Source organism: Saimiri boliviensis, chromosome 11 (assembly GCF_048565385.1).
Source record: "Saimiri boliviensis isolate mSaiBol1 chromosome 11, mSaiBol1.pri, whole genome shotgun sequence".
NCBI classification, from domain to species: domain Eukaryota; kingdom Metazoa; phylum Chordata; class Mammalia; order Primates; family Cebidae; genus Saimiri; species Saimiri boliviensis.
In genome coordinates this window covers 19310060-19329631 of record NC_133459.1, presented here as the reverse complement: position 1 = coordinate 19329631, position 19572 = coordinate 19310060, and the positions used below count along the sequence as shown (strand labels likewise).

At 36.5% G+C, this 19572-nt stretch overlaps 1 protein-coding gene across 32 annotated transcripts in view; it reads left to right on the top strand.

Annotated features, from left to right (window-relative positions):
• EIF4G3 (eukaryotic translation initiation factor 4 gamma 3) overlaps positions 1-19572 on the top strand; it is a 371563-nt gene that overhangs the window by 247765 nt on the left and 104226 nt on the right. For all 32 annotated transcript variants that reach the window (XM_074380218.1, XM_074380217.1, XM_039473805.2 and 29 more), the window contains 2 exons: positions 12812-12900; positions 18418-18664. In XM_074380218.1, the coding sequence (XP_074236319.1) occupies positions 12812-12900; positions 18418-18664 (336 nt within the window). The remainder of the gene's footprint in view (positions 1-12811; positions 12901-18417; positions 18665-19572) is intronic.

Genomic DNA, 19572 nt, shown 5'->3' with positions numbered 1-19572 from the left:
TCTTGGCAGAAAGGAAATCAAAAGACAGTATTTATAAGGTTACCCTATCTATAGGGTTAAAGAGAAAACAAAGCATCTAATAGAAGATTGGATTAAGGATAAAAATAGGAAATTCACAGAAAAGAAAGGACAACCAAAAACAAAAAAAGGAAAAAATGTTTAACCTCATTAGTGACTGTAGAATAGCACTTTGAAGCTATTAGTTTGCCAAATATAATATAAAGTACTTGTGAGACTGGAGAAAATCCATCACACATTTATTTGTGAGAGGCGTATGAGTAACTTTGTGGAACTAAATCTGAGAACATATATATTTGGAAATAAAATTACTAGTATAGTTTGGGTACAATGGCTCACACCTATAATCTCAGCTACTCAGGAGGCTGAGGCAGAGGAGGATTACTTGAGCCCGGGAGTTCAAGACCAGCCTGGGCAACAGGGTGAGAACCTGCCTCTTAACAACAATAAAAAAAGTGCTAGTAGATAAGGATATGTTTAAAAGTTTTCATGATAAGAAAAATAGCAAAGTAGTAAGATTTTTCAAAAGAAATATTGTATACTGATAGCTGTATAATGACTAGGAGCTAGGAGGGATTTTCTTAATAAAGTGAAAATAAAGCATGTTGAAGAATAACTCACATAGTTATGACCCCATTTTCTGTTTAAAATAAACTTATGGCTAGGTGCAGTGGCTCATGCCTGTAATTACAGCCCTTTGGGAGGCTAAGACTGAAGGACTGCTTGAGTCCAGGAGTTTGAGACTAGCCTAGACAACATAGGGAGACCCCCGTCTCTATAAAAAATAAAAATTAGCGAAGTGTGTTGGCACATGTCTGTGGTCCCAGCTACTTAAGAGGCCAAAGCAGAAGGACTGCTTGAGGCCGGGACTTCAAGAATGTAGTGAACTGTGACTGTGCCAGTACACCCTACCCTGAGCCGCAGAGAAACCCTGTCTAAAAAATAAGTAACATAAACGCGTACATAGAGTTGTGATTATTTGTATGAGCCTGGATGGTGTAGAAGACTATATCAAATACAAAGTGCTAAGGTAAGGTTCACCTCAGGCAAGTAGAATTGGCTACTTTGGAGAGAGGGATAATTACCTTTGTTTCAGTGGACACATTTGTTATTTAAAAAACAAAACGTAAAAGATAAAAAGCAACAGAAATTAGGAGGAGGAAAAAAATCCCTTGGAATCCCACTACTTAGATGTACAGATTATATATTTATCTTCATAAATGGAAAAATACTGCATATGTAATTTTAAGGCCTTTTAAAAACAGTATGTTAAAGAAATGTTTTTATGTCTGTAAACATACATTATATTTCGATAGGTGTGTAATAAATATATGGATATGCTAATGTTTTAGTTACTTCAGAAACCACCCAGAACACTAATACTTCTATTGAGGTATAGTTGACATAAGGTTAATGTACACATAAAGTATTTGATCACTTTTAACAGGAACATACTCTATATAAGCCATAACTATAATCATATTTATCACCCCAAAGTTATCTTATGCATATTTTGTAAAACCCTCCCTCCTGCACTACTACCCTCATTTTCATCACCGGGCAAGTACCTATCTGTTTTTTGTCGCTACAGATTAGTTTGCATTTTAGAAATCTTACATGAATGAAAGCATGAACTCTATTTTGTCTGACTTCTTTCTTTTTTGAGATAGGGTCTCTGTCACCTAGGTTGGAGTGCCATGGCATGATCAGAGCCCACTGCAGCCTTGACCTCCCAGGTTCAACCCATCCTCCAGCCTCCCAAGTAGCTGAGACGACAACAGGCATGCACTACAATATCTGGCTAATGTATTTCTTTATTTATTTTTGTAGAGACAGTTTTGTCATGTTGCCCTGGCTGATCTCAAACTCCTGGGCTCAAGCAATCCACCTACCTTGACCTCCCAAGGCACTGGGATTAAAGGCATGAGTCACCATGCCCAGCCTGACTGGCTTTTTTCATTCAGCATGTTTATATATGTTGTTGCGTATATAGGAGGAGCTCGTTTTTAAAAATTGCTGAGTATGGATTTACCACAGTTTGTCTATTCGTTAACCTATTGATAGACATTTTGATTGTTTCCAGTTTGAGGCTGTTACAAATGAAGTTGCTGTGAGCACCTGTGCACAAGTCTTTGTATGGAAATAAGCTGTCATTTTTCTTGGGTAAATTAGTATAAATGGCTGGGCTATATGTAGGTATATATTGATTTTTAAGAAATTTAAGTCATTTACCATTTTATATTTCCACCAGTAATAGCTGAAAATTTCAAGCTATTTTGTTTCTGCTTAATCTCCTTCGAACCACTTCTGTAAATATGTTGTGAATAATAATGAGAATTGATTGAATGGAGTCTCTGTTTTTTTCTATTGATCTGGTTGTCTTTTCTTGATGCTCATACCACACTGTCATGATAGAGAAGCTTTGTAATGTCTTGAAATCAGATAGTGTTAAGCCCTCCAACTTCATTCTTTTTCAAAGTTGTTTTCACCATTCTAGGTCCTTCGTTTTTCTAGATTCATTTTATAATCAGTTTTTTCTATATTTTTTCCCTGCCAAAAAAAGGCAGTTGAAATTTTATTTGATTTACATTGACATTATAGACAGAATTAACATCTTGCAATATTGAGTCTTCTGACCCATGAACATGGTGTATTTTGCATTTTTAAAAGTATTCCTTAATTCTCTCAATAATGGTTTGGAGTTTCTAGTGTACAGGTTTTTTGTATGTTTTGTCAAATTTATATCTTGATGCTCTTGTACATGGTATCTTTTATTTCACATTGTGTTTGTTACTATATATGGAAATACAAGATATAATAGATTTTCGTATATCAGTTTGATGTCCTGCAACCTTGCTAAGTACACTTCCTAGTCTTGTTAGAATTTTTGTAGAGATTCCTTTGGATTTTTCTATGTGGATAATCATGTTGTCTGAACAAAGACAAATTTACTTCATTTCCAACTGGATGTACCCTATATTTCTTTTTCTTGACTTAACTGTACTAGCTGGAAACTTTAATACAATGTTGAATAGAAGTAGTAAAAGTCAACATTGTGTTGTTCCGATCTCAGGGAGGAATCATTCAGTCTTACACCTTTAAATATGATGTTAACCGTCATTTTTTTATTATCTAGGTGAGGGATTTATTTTTTATTCCAAGATTGCTGAGAAATCATTTTAGTCAAGAATATAGATTTGATTTTATCAATTGCTTTTCCTGCATTTGTTAGTAAATCATATGGTTTTCTTTTTTTTATTCTTATTAGAAAATATTTGACATTTGAATATTAAACCAAACTGCTTTCCTGGAATAAAACTTGCCCATGACATTTTTTTTCTTTTCCTATAATGTTGAATTTTACTTGCTAAAATTTTGTTTAGTGTTTTTTGTGTGTGTTTTGTTTTTTGCTTTTTTACATTTAAATTTATAAGGGATGTTCACCTGTAGTTTTCTGGTAATTGTCATGTTTTGGTATCTGGGTAATGCACACCTCAAACGATGAATTAGTGACTTTTCTCCTGGGAAAGTTGGTGTAAAATTGATGTTGTTTCTTCCTCAAGTATTTGGTAGAATCCACCAGTGACACCATGAAAAAAAATATGACCCATAATGAGGAGAAAAATCGATTGAAACTCATAACTGACAGAATTAGCAGACAAAATCATTAAATGGTTATTAGATTCAGTTACTATAACTGTATTTCACATATTGAAAAAGTATAGAGAAGGAATCGACATAACTGGAAAACACAGAATTGGTAGAAACGGTGAACAGCAAGCTGGTAAGGACCTAGGAGACTGGATAGCATAGTTAACCAACTTGATTTAATTGACTAAACATTCGAAAAGTAGATACACATTCTTTTCAAATGCAAATTGAAGATTTACCAAGATAGACCATATCGTGGTTCATAAAATGAGTCTTAATAACTTTAAAAGGATTCAAGTTGGAAATCAATGAGAAAAATATCTCTGGAAAATCACCTGTATGCTCAGAAACTGACATACTTTTACATAACTCAGAGGTCAAAGAAGAAATCAGAAAATGAAATTATAAAATATTTTGAACTGGATGAAAATGAAAATCCAACATGTATCACATTTTGTGGATGTTTCTTATATTCATTTTCTATTGCTGTTGTAAAAAAAATCATATACAGTGGCTTAAAATAATACATATTCATTGTCTTACAGTTTTGTAGGTCAGAATTCCAAAATGGATTTCATTTGGGCTAAAAATCAAGGGATCAGCAGGTCTGTGCCTCCTCTGGAGGCTTTCTGGAAGAATCTATTCCCTTCTCTTTTTTTATCTGCTAGAAACTGCTTGCATTCCCTGGCTGTGTCCCATTCTTCCATCTTCAATGCCAGCAGCATAGCATCTTCAAATCTCTCTCTCTTTCTCCTACCTCCCTCTTTTGCTCGTAATGAACCTTTCTATTACATTGGATACACTGGATTAATCCAGGATAATAGTCTCCTCATCACAAGACCCTTTATTTTATCACATTTGTAAAGTCGGTTTTGCCAGGTAAGGTTACATATTCAAAGGCTAAAAGCATTAAGACATTGGCATCTTTGGTGTGCTCCATTATTCTGCCTACCACACTGCTAAAGCAGTACATAGATGGAAATTTACATCACTAACTACAACTATCAGAAAAGAAGAAAATTATCTAATTATTGACCTCTATTAGCTTTCACGTTAAGAAATTACTAAAAGAAAACAAACCCAGAGAAAGTAGAAGAAAGGAAATATTACAAATAGGAAATAAATGAAACAGATAACAAGATAACAGTAGGGAAATTGTTTATAAAACCAAAAGGTGGTTATTGAGGATATAAATAAAATTACTAATCCTGAATTTGACTTTTACTTTGATATTTAATGTTAAAGGTAGAAGCAAAAAAAATTTTAAATTGTGTTATAGATATATGGTTTTGTTGTTTTTAGAGACAGAGTCTTGCTCTGTCACACAGGGTGGGGCACAGTAATACGATCATATAACCTTCAACTCTTGGGCTCAAGCAATCCTCCTGCCTCACCCTCCTAAGCAGGTAGGACTGTAGGCACATGCCACTATACCCAGCTAATTAAAAATTTTTTTTCGTAGAGATGGTGTCTCACTATGTTGTTCAGGCTAGTCTTGGAACTCCTGGCCTTGAGCAATTCATCCACCTTGTCCTCCCAAAGTGAAATGGCTGGTTTTGATAGAATTTAAGTCTAGTTTCCTCATTTTATTATACTGTTTTGTTTCCAGTGCTAAGACCTCAGCAAACTAACTCACATAATTCAAGCTCTTTGTGAAGCAGTCATAGAGCAGGAAGATTTTGGTGTAGAATGGGAAGCCTAATTACCAAGTCAACAAACATTTCAAATAACAACCCCTGAGAAGATGCCGGAAAAGCACCAGACCTAATAACTCTCTAGTGTTTCTTTTGGTTGACATCTTTCAGTGACTCATCATTCTTACATATTTCATCACCATTGTTATTCTTTTTAGGTTATTTATATCTTCATTGTAAAGTGTATCCTTATCTTACCTCGGTTTCTTCTTTGTGCCACCTTAGTTTCTTAGATAAATCATCACATTTTCCTAGATTCCCATGAGGATCTGTGAAATAAGAAAAGATACTGAGGGGAAACAGATGAGGATTCACAGCCTATAGGAACTCTAGAGGGACAAAGTTCTTGGATATTATATCAAAATGATTTAGTGCCAACTTGTAGGATCTCAAAACTTGGTAAAAGATAAGTAAAAATTGTCGATGTATGTCAAGAATGGATGAGAAGGGATTAAAACCAGGTGATAAGGGTGGGAACTCTTACTGAAAGTTCCATTCTTAGAACATTCTACTCTGTTTATGCACAACTCTGTGACAATGCACTTGGGCTGTTCCCTGAGCAGTAATGAAGTATCTACACTTAAAATATCTTCATAGTCTCAATTTTGTGTCATTTCAAACTAGAGACCCAGGCTCTGGACACATTAATCTCAAACCTTGGAACTAGGGAGTTTATGTTGTATTCCAAAAGCATGTAGAGCTAGAAGGAAGCCTTTTTTTGTAATTCAGTCTCTCACCTGGCTATTATGTGGCCACAAGATCTTTAGCTAATCTCCACAATTCAGGCACTTCAGGCCAACCAAGAATATTCTCTCCACAAACATAGAAAATACAACAGCTTTATTAATTTTTTTACATTTTTTTCTTGAGACCAGTTCTCACTCTTTCACTCAGGCTAGAGGCAGTGGTGTGATCATGGCCCACTGCAGCTTCAACCTTCTAGGCTCAGGATAATCCTCTTGCCTCAGTTTCCTGAGTAGCTTGGACCACAGGTGCACACCTCTACACCTGGCTAGTTTTTAAAATATTTTGTAGAGATGGCGTCTCCCTGTGTTGTCCAGGCTGGTCTTTTTTTTTTTTTTTTTCGAGACAGAGTCTCACTCTGTCGCCAGGCGCTAGGCTGGAGTGCAGTGGCACAATCTCGGCTCACTTCAACCTCCGCCTCCTGGGTTCGAGCAATTCTTCCTCCTCAGCCTCCCAAGTAGCTGGGACTACAGGCGCACGCCACCACACCCAGCTGATTTTTTTATTTTTAGTAGAGATGGTGTTTCACCATGTTGGCCAGGATGGTCTCGATCTCTTGACCTCGTGAGCTGCCCACGTTGGCCTCCCAAAGTGCTGGGATTACAGGCTTGAGCCACCGTGCCCAGCCCCAGCCTGGTCTTAAACTCCTAGGCTGAAGCAATTCTTCCAGCTTGGCCTCACAAAGTGCTGGGATTACAGGCATGAGCCACCATACCTGGCCTTATTGTTTTAGAGAAAGAGCCTCACTCTGTCACCTAGGCTGGAGGGTAGTGTATTTTATTTTTATTTTTTAAGAGACAGAGTCTAGCTATATATATATTTATATTTATGTAAGGGGCAGAGGAAGGGTTTGCAATTAACTATAAGTTTTCTCTAGCCAAATCTAAGAAAAGGGAGAGAGGAAAATAAAGATCTCTTTCCTTTATTACACCAGGGAAATAGAAAAAATTGTTAAACTCTTACGACTTCCTTGGATGCCTACTTGATTAATGAAGAAATTATCTAGTAAAGAGAAGCAATAAAGTTCATCTAAAATGTGCTCTCAGATTTATATTGTTGCATAGCTAATAGGATACCCTGAGATTAAAGATTTACCTGTCTTATGTAGTAAGCTCTTTTACCTTTTTTTTTTTTTTGTCTAGAGTGCAGTGGCACGATCATGGCTTACTTCAACTTCCAACTCCTTGGCGCAAGTGATCCTCCTACTTTAGCCTCCTTAGTAGCCCGGACAACAAACACGTACCCCATGCCTGGCTAATTTTTAAATTTTTTGTGGAGGTCTCACTTTTTTGCCTAGGCTGGTCTTGAACTCCTGGCCTCAAGCAGTCTTCCCTCCTCAGCCTCCCAAAGTGTTGAGATTATACACATGAGCCACCACTCTCAACCTCATTTACACTCTTTTAACCTATATGGAATGATATTCGTTTGGTTTTTCGATTTTGGGTGTACAAAATGAGTGCCCTCTACGAACTCCATGAGTTCTCCAGATCTTCTGGAGATCAAAATTATACACAAAATTGTAATGTGCCCAGTAAAATTAACTGTTTTAAAAATGTATTCTAATCATATTTTTATAAAGAGCAATCTGTCCTAAACTCTATTAGAAGACTAAAGTGGATTAGTCATACAGGATGAAACAGAATTTGAACCAATGAATGAAAATCAATTTTAAAAGTTTTACTTTTTTATTTCTCCCAATTTAAAATTATTGTTACAAGCATTGAAGAGCAAAGAGAAACCACTTAATGTTCAAGTATGTAGTCTGAGTATTGGCATTAAACTTTTCTTTGTTTCCTTTCAGTTTTTACGTAAATATTTTACATGATTATAAATGAAGTGTTGGTATAATTTTGTGTTTTTTGTATTTTTCTATTTTTTAACCTTAACCTACTTTCTTTTTTAAAAATCCCGTTTAGGCTGGGTGCAGTGGCTCACACCTGTAATCCCAACACTTTGGGAAGCCGAGGCAGGTGGATCACAAGGTCAGGAGTTCAAGACCAGCCTGGCCAAGATGGTGAAACCCCGCCTCTACTAAAAATACAAAAATTAGGCAGGCACAGTGGCAGGCACCTTTAATCCCAGCTGCTCAGGAGTTGAGGCAGGAGAATCCCTTGAATCTAGGAGGAGGTTGCAGTGAGCCGAGATGCACCACTGCACTCTAGCCTGGGCAGCAGAGCAAGACTCCATGTCAAAAAAAAAAAAAAAAGGAAATTCATTAGCCTAAATCCAAATCCTTGCTACTACTAGAAGTGTCTCATAAAAACCTGTGCTGTGATTTGGCTCTTGCCAAATGTGAAACGTGTTTACTTTAATTTTATCTTTATGTGGATTTTCTAAAGATTAATCAATAAGTTTATTTTTTTTTCACTTTTGAATAAAATGTCTTAATTTTTAGAATTATGTACATTTGGCTCTTTTATATATAGTTTTTCACTGCCTAATTATCTTTTTAAAATCTTTCTAAATTTTAATCATCTCCCTATTAATTGATTTTTTTTCAAATTATCCTGCTATGTAGCACTAATTATGAGCTTTTAGCAGCTTAATCAAAATTTAGCAGATAGGGCCAAGTGTGGCAGTGGCTCACTCCTGTAATCCCAGCACTTTGGGAGGCCAAGGCAGGAGGATCACTTGAGTCCAGGAGTTCAAGACCAGCCTGGGCAACATGGTAAGAGACCATCTCTACCAAAAAAAATTAAAAATTAGCTGGGCATGTTGCATGTACCTGTGGTCCCAGCTACTGGGGAGGCTGAGGTAGGAGAATCACTTGGGCCCAGGAATTTGAGGCTACAGTGAGCCAAGTTCATGCCACTGTACTCAAGCCTGGGCAACAGAGGAAGACCCTTTCTCAAACAACAAAAAAAATTTAGCAGATTGAATATATAGGAATTTTAACAGAGTTAATTTGTATTAGGATAGTCCCAAAGACTATAAAGCTTAAATTCTTGTTTGAAGTTTAGTGACAAAAAAATATATAAAACTAAATAACATGATATGCATATAATTATGCTTTTTAAATCTTGGAAAGAAAATAACCTAAAATGTTTACAATATCTACAATATCTGAAAGAACACAGAGTTGTTTTTTTTTTTTTTTTTTTTTTTTTTTTGGTCAACTTTATATCTGTCTATACTTTATAAGTGTTCTTCAATGGGTTTATCTCTTTATGATTAGAAAAAATCTAATGATTATTAGAATCGATTTCATAGTGAATAGTATGCAACATTTGTCATTCTTATAGTTACTGTGTAAGATTTCTGAGTCAGGATTTTAGACTAAAAACCAGGACCTAACTATTAGCATTAGCACTTTCTTTCTTTCTTTCTTTCTTTCTTTTTTTTTTTTTTTTGAGACAGAGTCTGACTCTGTCACGAGGCTGGAGTGCAGTGGTGCGATCTTGGCTCACTGCAACCTCTGCCTCCTGGGTTCAAGCAATTCTCCGGCCTCAGCCTCCCAAGTAGCTGGGATTACAGGTGTGTGCCACCACACCCAGCTAATTTTTGTATTTTTAGTAGAGATAGGATTTCACCATGTTGGTCAGGATGGTCTCAATCTCTTGACTTCATGATCCACCCGCCTTGGCCTCTCAAAGTGCTGGGATTACAGACATAAGCCACCACACCCGGCCAGCAGTTCCATTAAGAGCTGCTATTTCTGCAGAGAAAAAGAAAGAGTGCATGTTCTAGATCATGTGTTTACACAGAATAGTTCCTCAGGATGCATTATATCCCTATCTCTTAACTACTCCTGACTCTTCTATCCCTGTAAGACCTATTTTACATAAAAGCTTTCTCCATATTCTAACTACCTCAGACTTCAGGGAAGACTGTTTCTAAAAACACATGGATTTTATAAAAACCAGTAAGTTTATGAAGCTTTTCCATTAGCCCTAGCCCTCTGTCTCCAAGGCCAGTGTTTATCTCTTGGATTGTACAGGGTTAGTTGTTAGTTCTTAATTTGCAGGAGTAACAATTTGACTTTGGTTAAGCCCACGTAAAAAATAAATGAAAAACTAAGAGACTCTTCCATTTATGGGGATGACTTGTGATACATCTTACAGATACCAGCAAAATGCTACTGTAACATGCATTCTTTTTGAAATCTTAAATGTTTGTTTTTGAAATCTTAAATGTTTGATAGAGTGCATCAAAAATTGTTTCCTTCCAGTTTGCTGTAGGAACAGTAAACTGTAGCAGTTTTAAAACTTCTATAGAGAGAAGACAAATAATTTCCCTGAAACCCAATGATTAAACATGTCTGTTGACCTAATCTTTTTCTGAATTTGTCCATTAGGCATTTTACAAGATAGCTCTGAAGAAAAACATTTTCTTCCAATATAATAAAAATTTGAAAAAAAATCTTGAAATCAGCATTACTTTTTTTGTATTTTTGTTCTTAATCATATTTTAATGTAGTAGAAGTTAAATGTGTCTGTAAGAGTTTAGTTCTTACAGAGGGAGTCCAGGTAATTATGAACTCTATGCAGAGGCTGTCGCTTGTCCTCTCGTGTGTTAATACAAGACAAAGCGGAAACAATCTGTGTCTCTGCCTTGGGAAGGTCAACAATACTGCTTTTGCCTAGAACTGCTGTTATTTGTTCAGTCAGCAAATTTGAGTGCCCTCCCTGTGCAGTAGACTAGAAAGTACAAATCTGAGAGAGTATCTTAAATTTAATTCCCCCATTCTAGCCTAATCAGTGTTAATTACCCTGTAAATCAGTGTCACACTCTTTCTCTCTTCCTTCCCCCTTTCTCTTCCTGATTGTTTCCCTTTTACTCGGTTTTCTCCCCCTTCATCCCTCAGCACGCCCAAATTTTACTGTACCTTTCTATCAGTAATTGAAGGAGAGGGGATTTGTGCCCCAGCCTCACTAGGCATTAGGGGTGTGTCTGTATCTGTTCAGTTTTTCTAAAGGACTAAGTCTTTCCTAAGGAAGTCTGTGCTCTTTCTCTCCCTCTGTTTCTGAATTATTGCTTTAAATCGAGACTTTAAATAGCCACTGTTTAAGTAGCAATTCCCACTGGCTCAGTAGCTGGTTTTTTTTTTTTTCTTTCAAGTATGCTAAATGTGTTATATTACTCAAGGAAGAAATATTTTGTTTCATGTTTTGGGATTGGGTATATTTGATATATTTGTGGAAAGAAAAGTTTATCTTACTTTGTCTTTTGTTGTTTAGAGGAAGTTCCTTTTTAGTTTATATTTGAACCCAAAGAATCTTCCAGAAAAATGGTCTTCCTCTTTTCCATGAATGAGGTTTAGAGCTAAATTCATACAAATGCAAAACAAAATAAAATTACAGATTCTCCAAACTGTATAACTCCTAAAAAGATTCAGCTATAGAAGCAGAGTTGAAAATCACAAGAATGTTGGAGGAAGCTCGTAAAATAGACTGGTTATATCTAATCAGAAGATCTACAAAAAATACAAAGAGACTACTACCGAATATACATACTCAGTAGAAGGCTGTGAGACAATAGCAAATTTAAACCCACCCATGGTTTTCATCCTTTGAAAAAATTTACCTTGAGTTGGATACAAAGGAAGAATATCAGCTGGTCTTTTAGTGTTTCCTTAATGGTTCCTGAGGGGAAGAAGAAATAATAATTGGTGTGAGATATAGATAAAGAAGATATGCAGAATATTTTTAAGATGGTACAGTAATTTTGAGAAAAAAAGTATTAATATTAAATGTCTCCTTTTTCTTGTTCCCTGAAAAAGTATGTGTGCACATTCTATTGTCATACCAAAAAAAGATGAGACTGTCCCGGAGTCCCAGTGAATTATCTTATATTTCTTTAGGAAATCAGATTAGATGATACCCTTTAGCTTCATGTTTATTTGCTTTTGGTAATGTTCACTATTAAGTTGACTCTCATTAACTCTTCTCCCTGTTCATCACTCCTGTCTATTGATTCATAAGTTGCCCTCTGTAGAAGCAGTTTACTATTATCAACTTACTATCTGATGGTTAAATTGTCTTTCACTTAGACACCCATGATTCTGTGGAATTTGTAAGCCAAATGAATTTTTAAAATTCCTTTGTAAACTTAATCATTTAATCTAGAATTTCTGAAACAATGGAATAATTCAGTAAAAATTACCTATTTTCTTAGTTTTCACTCTAGTAATATGAAAGGCTAGGCAAACAGTATTGATCTAAGATGAAAACAGAACGTTGTAGACATGCTGCCTATCTGATGAAACCTTAATTGAAGTATCCTTTTGTTGTCTAGAAATGTTAAAAATAATGGAATCCTGAGCATATTATTTTCTATTGCTTGAAGTAACCTTAGATATCTAGTCTCATACTTTATAGCTGAATAATGTAGGCGCCTGAGATCTGTGACTTGCTTAAGTTCACATATTTGATCAATAGAAGTAGACCAAAGCCTACAGTTGGATCACAAGTCAGTTTTCTTATGTACATACTCAACACATGCTGAATTACATGCTGGGGTATTTCTAACCGTGAAATGGGAAGAACCTAGGCTACTGCTTAGAAAGCTATGAATCTGTTCCCACAACACTTGGCATTGCAATCTCTGGGCTACAGCTGCACAGTTGTTCACTTGATCAACCATTTCTTTGGTATAGGTGAAGTTCTCTTTTATTCTGCTGAATTTGAATATAGGTATCACTTACACCTAATATTTCTCAGAATGACTTTACAGTGGCAAGTAATAGGCCTGATCTTGTATTTCAGCTCAAATAGCTATAACTGTACCAAAGACATGGAAGAAACCAAAAGATCGGACCCGAACCACTGAAGAGATGTTAGAGGCAGAATTGGAGGTAAGCAAATCTTTTAAGCTCATATTCAGAGCAGTGGTTCCATTTCATTGACAGATGTGTGTTTATACCTATTTCTTGAAATAGTTTTCCAAGCAAAACTTGGTGTATCAAGCTCAGAGACTGATTGTTTTGATCCATTTATATTAGAATTTTAAAAAGATTTTTAGTAGCATGTTTAATTTCATTGAATTCTTGTTTTTCTTTCAAAATACCTCTTTTAAAATAACAAACTTGGCCAGGCACAGTGGCTCACACCTGTAATCCCAGCACTTTATGAGGCGAAGGCAGGATGATCACTTGAACCCAGGAGTTTGAGACCAGCCTGGACAACATAGGGAGGCCCTGACTCTACACAAATATTTTAACAAATTAGCCAGGCATGTTGGTGCATATCTGTGGTCCCAGCTACTCAGGAGGCTCAGGTGGGAGGATTGCTTGAGCATTGGAAGTTGAGGCTGCAGCGAGATATGATTATGCCACTGCAATCTAGTCTGGGCAACAGAGTAAAACATTATCTCACATAAATAAAGTGATAACTTTTGCTTAACTCTTCTTTTCCCCTAACTAGAACTTTTCTTTGTATTAACTTGATAGAAATGGAGAGTTTTTTAAAATATCATTAGTAATAGTGGTAGCATTCATGTAGTACATTATAAAGAAATTCATTTTGAGTCTGTCCTCTGTTAACTGCATACCAGAAACATAACTTTTCTTCATATCGTTTGTCTATCTTAATAAGCCATGCCAGATTTTGTGTTAGATTAAAACATACCAAGTCCAAGAGATGTATTGGAGGATGAAACAAGGGTAAAATCAGTCCCAAGGATTGCTCTAACAATTTCCTAGTCTGTAATCTCAACATCCTTAGCATTATGTATTGAAGCTTATAAATTAAGAGTAATATAAATCCATATGCAACTTTTTCCCTTTTTTTTTTCTATTCTTATAGCTGCTTTATTAAAACAGTTTTTACTCAGGATTAACATAATACTAAAATATAAAAATTATTTTAAGGTAACTTTGAGTGCGTTTACTTCATTGGCTTTTCTAGCTACTTATATTCTTACCTTCTTTGGGCATCTAGTAGTACCCCTTTGTTACTTTCCTTGTCCTGCGATTGCTGTTTCATGATGCTGTGTTGATGTCACAGTTAGTTCCATAGCAACTACTAAAATGTTGATGGGTGTGATTTCATTGTGGTTATTAGGATGTAAAAATTGGCAGTAAGGTATAGAGTTGCAAATAGTCATTGTATTCCTTTTACAGCTGAATAAGAAAATGTTGCTCCTACAGAAAATAAAATACCTTCCAGAGGCAGGGGAATCACATACATTCCTGGTATGGCTGTTAAGAGCTTCATTACTTATTTCTTTTTAGATTTGGCAGGGTTTTTTTTTTTTATTAGTTTTCTTCTGTTATACTTCACGTTGGATTTCTAAACATTATTGAATATTAGGTAGGCCACTCTTCCCAAGCCTTCAAATATTCATCCTAATCTTCAGCTTGAGGATCAGCAAACTTTTTCTATAAAAGTCCACATAGTAAATATTTTAAGCTGTCACTGTTACTCAACTCTGCCACTCTAGCTTAAAAGCAGCCATCAACAATGTGTAAATGGAAGAAGCATGGCTGTATCTTAACAAAACTTAATTGATGGACACTGAAATCTGAATTCATATGCCAGGAAATATTTTTCCAATTTTTTTCAGACATTACAAATGTGAAAATCATCCTTACTTTGTATGCTGTGCAAAAGCAGGGGGTGAGCCAGAGTTGGCACATGGGCCAGAGTTTGCTGTAAAGCTTCTTTAACTTGTTACTATTCAAACGCAAATTGAATTTCCAAGTAATACAGAAATTCAATAAACAAAGTTGAATTTCCAGGTAATACAGATTGACTTATTTTGAACCAATCACTTTCCTTAGCTTTATATTTTAAGACAAGGCTGGGTACAGTGGCTCATCCCTGTAATTCCTAGCACTTTGGGAGGCTGAAGTGGGCAGATTACTTGAGGCCAGGAGTTCAAGACCAGCCTGGCTAACGTGGCAAAACTCCGTTTCTACTAAAAATGCAAAATTTAGCCAGGCATGGTGGCATATGCCTGTAATCTCAGCTACTTGGAGAGCTGAGAGAGGAGAATCACTTGAACCCAGGAGGCAGAGGTTGCAATGAGCCAAGATCGTGCCACTGCTTTCCAGCCTGGGCAGCAGAGCAAGACTCTGTCTCAAAAAAATAAATAACATAAAACATATTTTTAAAAACTAAAGCAAGACAAAAAATATTTGGTTTTGTACACACTGACTTCTTTGAGAAATCCTTTTTTCTGTCTTTCCTAAAACTGAGCTTTCATTTGCATAGTGTAGTAAATACTGGATGCCATTGTCTTCACATCCACTAATTCAATCTCTCCCTTTCTTAGATTTATTTTCTCAGTTTTTAATTGTTTCTAGTATCAGCTTACTTGGGTTACATATTAGGTTGTTGCATTATTAAAGATACTTATTAAAATTATAGCTTAGAGAAGTATGAAGGATGATTTCATGTTAAAATTTCTCTGCACATTGTCTTAAAATACATTTTAAAATTTTAGAGCATTTCGGCTGGGTGAGGTGGCTCACACCTGTAGTGCCAGCACTTTGGGAGGCCAAGGTGGGCGGATCACGTGAGGTCGGGAGTTCAAGACCAGCCTGACCAACATGGTGAAATCTTGTCTCTAGTAAAAATACAAAATTAGCTGGGCATGGTGGCGTACACCTGTAATCTCAGCTAAGCAGGAGGTTGAGGCAGGAGAATTGCTTGAACCCAGGAGGCAGAGGTTGCTGTGAGCCAAGATTGTGCCGTTGCACTCCAGCTTGGGCAGCAAGAACGAAACTCCGTCTCAAAAAAAAAAAATTTAGAGCATTACGTCAATTATTACATACATAGTTACCAGTCTGATTTTCTGGCACTTTTAACAAACTCCTTGCATTAAGTAGGGAGTTCTGCCAACTCAATTCTTAACAGGTTCCTGTAAAAGGTTTACCTAGGCCGGGCGCAGTGGCTCACGCCTGTAATCCCAGTACTTTGGGAGGCCGAGGTGATGGGATTGCCGTACCTCAGGAGTTTGAGACCAGCCTGCACAACACTGTGAAACCCCTTCTCTACTAAAATACAAAAACTTAGCTGGGCGTGGCGGCCTGTGCCTGTAGTCCCAGCTACTCAGGAGGCTGAGGCAGAATTGCAAGAACCCGTGAGGTGGAGGTTGCAGTGAGCCGAGATCATACCACTGCACTCCAACGTGGGCGACAGGGCGAGACTCTGTCTCAAAAAAAAGGTTTACCTTTGGCTGTCCAGCCAATGAAGTGATCTCTTTCTTAAATCTGCTTTTCTGTGCAGACAATTTAGGAATTGTTAGACACTTACAGACTAGTTGACTAGGATTTTATCCTGCTAAAACAAATAAATAAATATTTTAATTAAGCTATTTTTGTTATCCTCTTCAAATACCCCTCATAATAATACACTTCAGATAATTCAGTGATTCTGTTTTCTCTGAATTACGGTTTGTTATTCATAGAACTAGTTTCTTTGTACTTCTTTTTCCAGTTAGAAATTGAATTTCCAAGTAATACAGCTTCTGTTTATATGGGATAGACTGTTGTTGATTGCAGGTACAGAGAAGACAATGCGCTGTATTTTCTTCTCTAAAAATAACTTTTTTTACATTTTACAAGATCTGAAATAAGAATTCTGTATAATTGTATAATTGTATTATTGCTGCTCTTTAGTAAGTTTAAATACCATTTACATATTCATATCCCAAATTATTAAATGTCTTTTTGATTACCTATACTTAATTATGAGATGATATTATAAGATTATTAGGCCAGGCGCTGTGGTTCACACCTGTAATCCCAGCACGTTGGGTGGCCAAGTCGGGCAGATCACCTGAGGTTGCGGGTTCTAGAGCACCCTGACCAACATGGAGAAACGCGTCTCTACTAAACATACAAAATTAGCGGACTTGGTGGCGCATGCCTATAATCCTAGCTACTCAGGAGACTGAGGCAGGAGAATCACTGGAATCCCAGAGGCAGAGGTTGCGGTGAGCTGAGATCTAGCTATTGCAATTCCAACCTGGGCAACAAGAGTGAAACTCTATCTCAAAGGAAAAAAAGTATTATAATTAGACTGTAGTAGAGTCTAAAATTTTTTAAAATAAGGCTTCTGATTCATGATTCAAATTTGGTAGATCTGTTTTTTTCATCATTCAGATGATACCTACTTTCTGCCATACTTTATAAATTGTTTCCAGACTTTTTTTTTTTTTTTGGAATTTTATGTCTGTCCGTCCTTTGAGGGTTTTTAATATGCTATCTCTTCCCATGGATTAGTTGGGGGAATAGAAGTGGGTGTGGTTTATGCATATTTGCATGAACTTTTTCCATTATTAGAAACAGTCTAAAAACCATCTGTTTCTATTTAATATTAAACAGTTTATTCACTTTTCAACCATGATCTGTTATATGGTAAAAGAAAATTTACTAGTATTATGTCTATTTTAATACTATCTAACAAAGAAGTATTTGTCACTCAAAAATTTTTTAAACATAATTTCATAGGTCATTTGGGATGAACTACTTTCATCACGACTTTACACCGTGATCCTCTGTTGAACCAGCCCCAGTTTTTGGCTCTTTTCCTAGTGTGAATTTGTCAGTTAGAACACCCCTTTCCTCAAAGTTCTTGTACCAAAGGATTGTTTTCAGAGTTCTTACCCTTCACGAAAAAGGAGTTCATGGAGATCTTTGCCTCAAAGAGTTTTGAAAATTCATGAGGCCTTTACAAAGCCATTTTTGTTTGACGTCTGACACCAGAGTAGTCAAAAATAATCTAGGGAATAACTTCAGTTCTTTTTTGCCTTCTGAAAATAGGTGTGGTACTCCAGAACCCAAATTTCTCCTTTTGTTGTATACAAGATTTTTCTATATGGGCACAGCCTCAGAGAAGTCTAAGAATCAATAACAAAATAGATTTTAACTAACAAGTGGCCTTTTTGTAAAATGAGATATGATCAGCCTTATAGGACTTAGATGCTTTAAGCTATTCTCCAAACTCTCAATTTCACAGCCAGAGGACAGAATAAAAAATACCCTCCACTGTTTGTTTTTATATTTGTTGAGCTTTAGTGGCAAGGGTAGTGTAGTGCTTGTTTTAGATTTCTGACTAGGACTCGTTCATGTTCATAAAGTTCCAAGGATTAACAGTTCTTTCTGTTCTAACCTTTGGTACATTTGGATATTATTAGTCTCATGTTAAAGCATTTCAGAAGCCATTTGAATGGTCTTCCTTATCCTAGGTGCTGAAATGAGAAGAGTATTTTTTTTAAACTCACCATTCTAATACCACATGCTGAACTCAGACATTCTTATCTTGAGTGACATGTTTTTCTTTGCTTTTTGAAGGGGGTAGATATAGGTCTTTATACTTACACTCATGAAAAAAATATATAACCTCTTTGTTCACTTATTATTTAGCTTAAAGCCGAAGAGGAGCTTTCGGTTGACAAGGTACTTGAATCTGAACAAGATAAAATGAGCCAGGGGTTTCATCCTGAAAGAGATCCCTCTGACCTAAAAAAAGTGAAAGCTGTGGAAGAAAATGGAGAAGAAGCTGAGCCAGTACGTAATGGTGCTGAGAGTGTTTCTGAGGGTGAAGGAATAGATGCTAATTCAGGCTCCACCGATAGTTCTGGTGATGGGGTCACGTTTCCATTTAAACCAGGTAAGTTTATACCCGTCTTCCTGTGTACGTCTTTTTCACTCTACTGCAACCTTAGAGAAATGTTGCCTCTGTATAGAGATATACTGAATGGAAGAAAGAGGTTTATCACAATATAACATTCACAAGACAGATCAGCAAGCCTAAGTTAGTGCCTAGCAAATCCAGAGAGTTCTGTTATTACCCAACACTGGTATTCCCCTTTTACTGGCATTGGAAGAGCATCTGACAGAGGGAATTGGACAGTGCCAAGCTAGTGGGTGCAGTTTGATTTAAAAATTATTTTATTCCTTTTAATTGAAAGGGATATAGAGATAATACCACATTCCTTGAGATGGTGTTATTCATCCTTTATAAGACTTGAACTCTGTAGAACTGAACTCTGAAACAATGTATTGAGTACCTGCAGTGTGGGAGATACCCTGTGGTAAATACGTATGATAAACACGCAAATAAGGAATATATGATAAACATATGGTAAACAAATATAAACCCTGGAGGATTTTTTTTTTTTTTTTTTTTTTGAGGCAGAGTCTCTCATTGTTGCCCAGGCTGCAGTGCAGTGGTGCAATTTCAGCTCACTACAATCTCTGCCTCCTGGGTTCGAGCAATTCTCCTGCCTCAGCCTCCCGAGTAGCTGTGACTACAGGCGTGTGCCACCACGCCCAGCTAATTTTTTTTTGTATTTTTAGTAGAGACAGGGTTTTACCATGTTGGCCAGGATGATCTCGATCTCCTGACCTTGTGATCTGCCCACCTCGGCCTCCCAAACTGCTGGGATTACAGGCGTGAGCCACCACGCCTGGCCTGGAGGATTTTTTTTATCTTAAGATACCATCAGATGCATTAAATCTCTATCCTAATGCTATACAAACTGTGACTGACTTTGAGATATATGGAGATATTTGGTG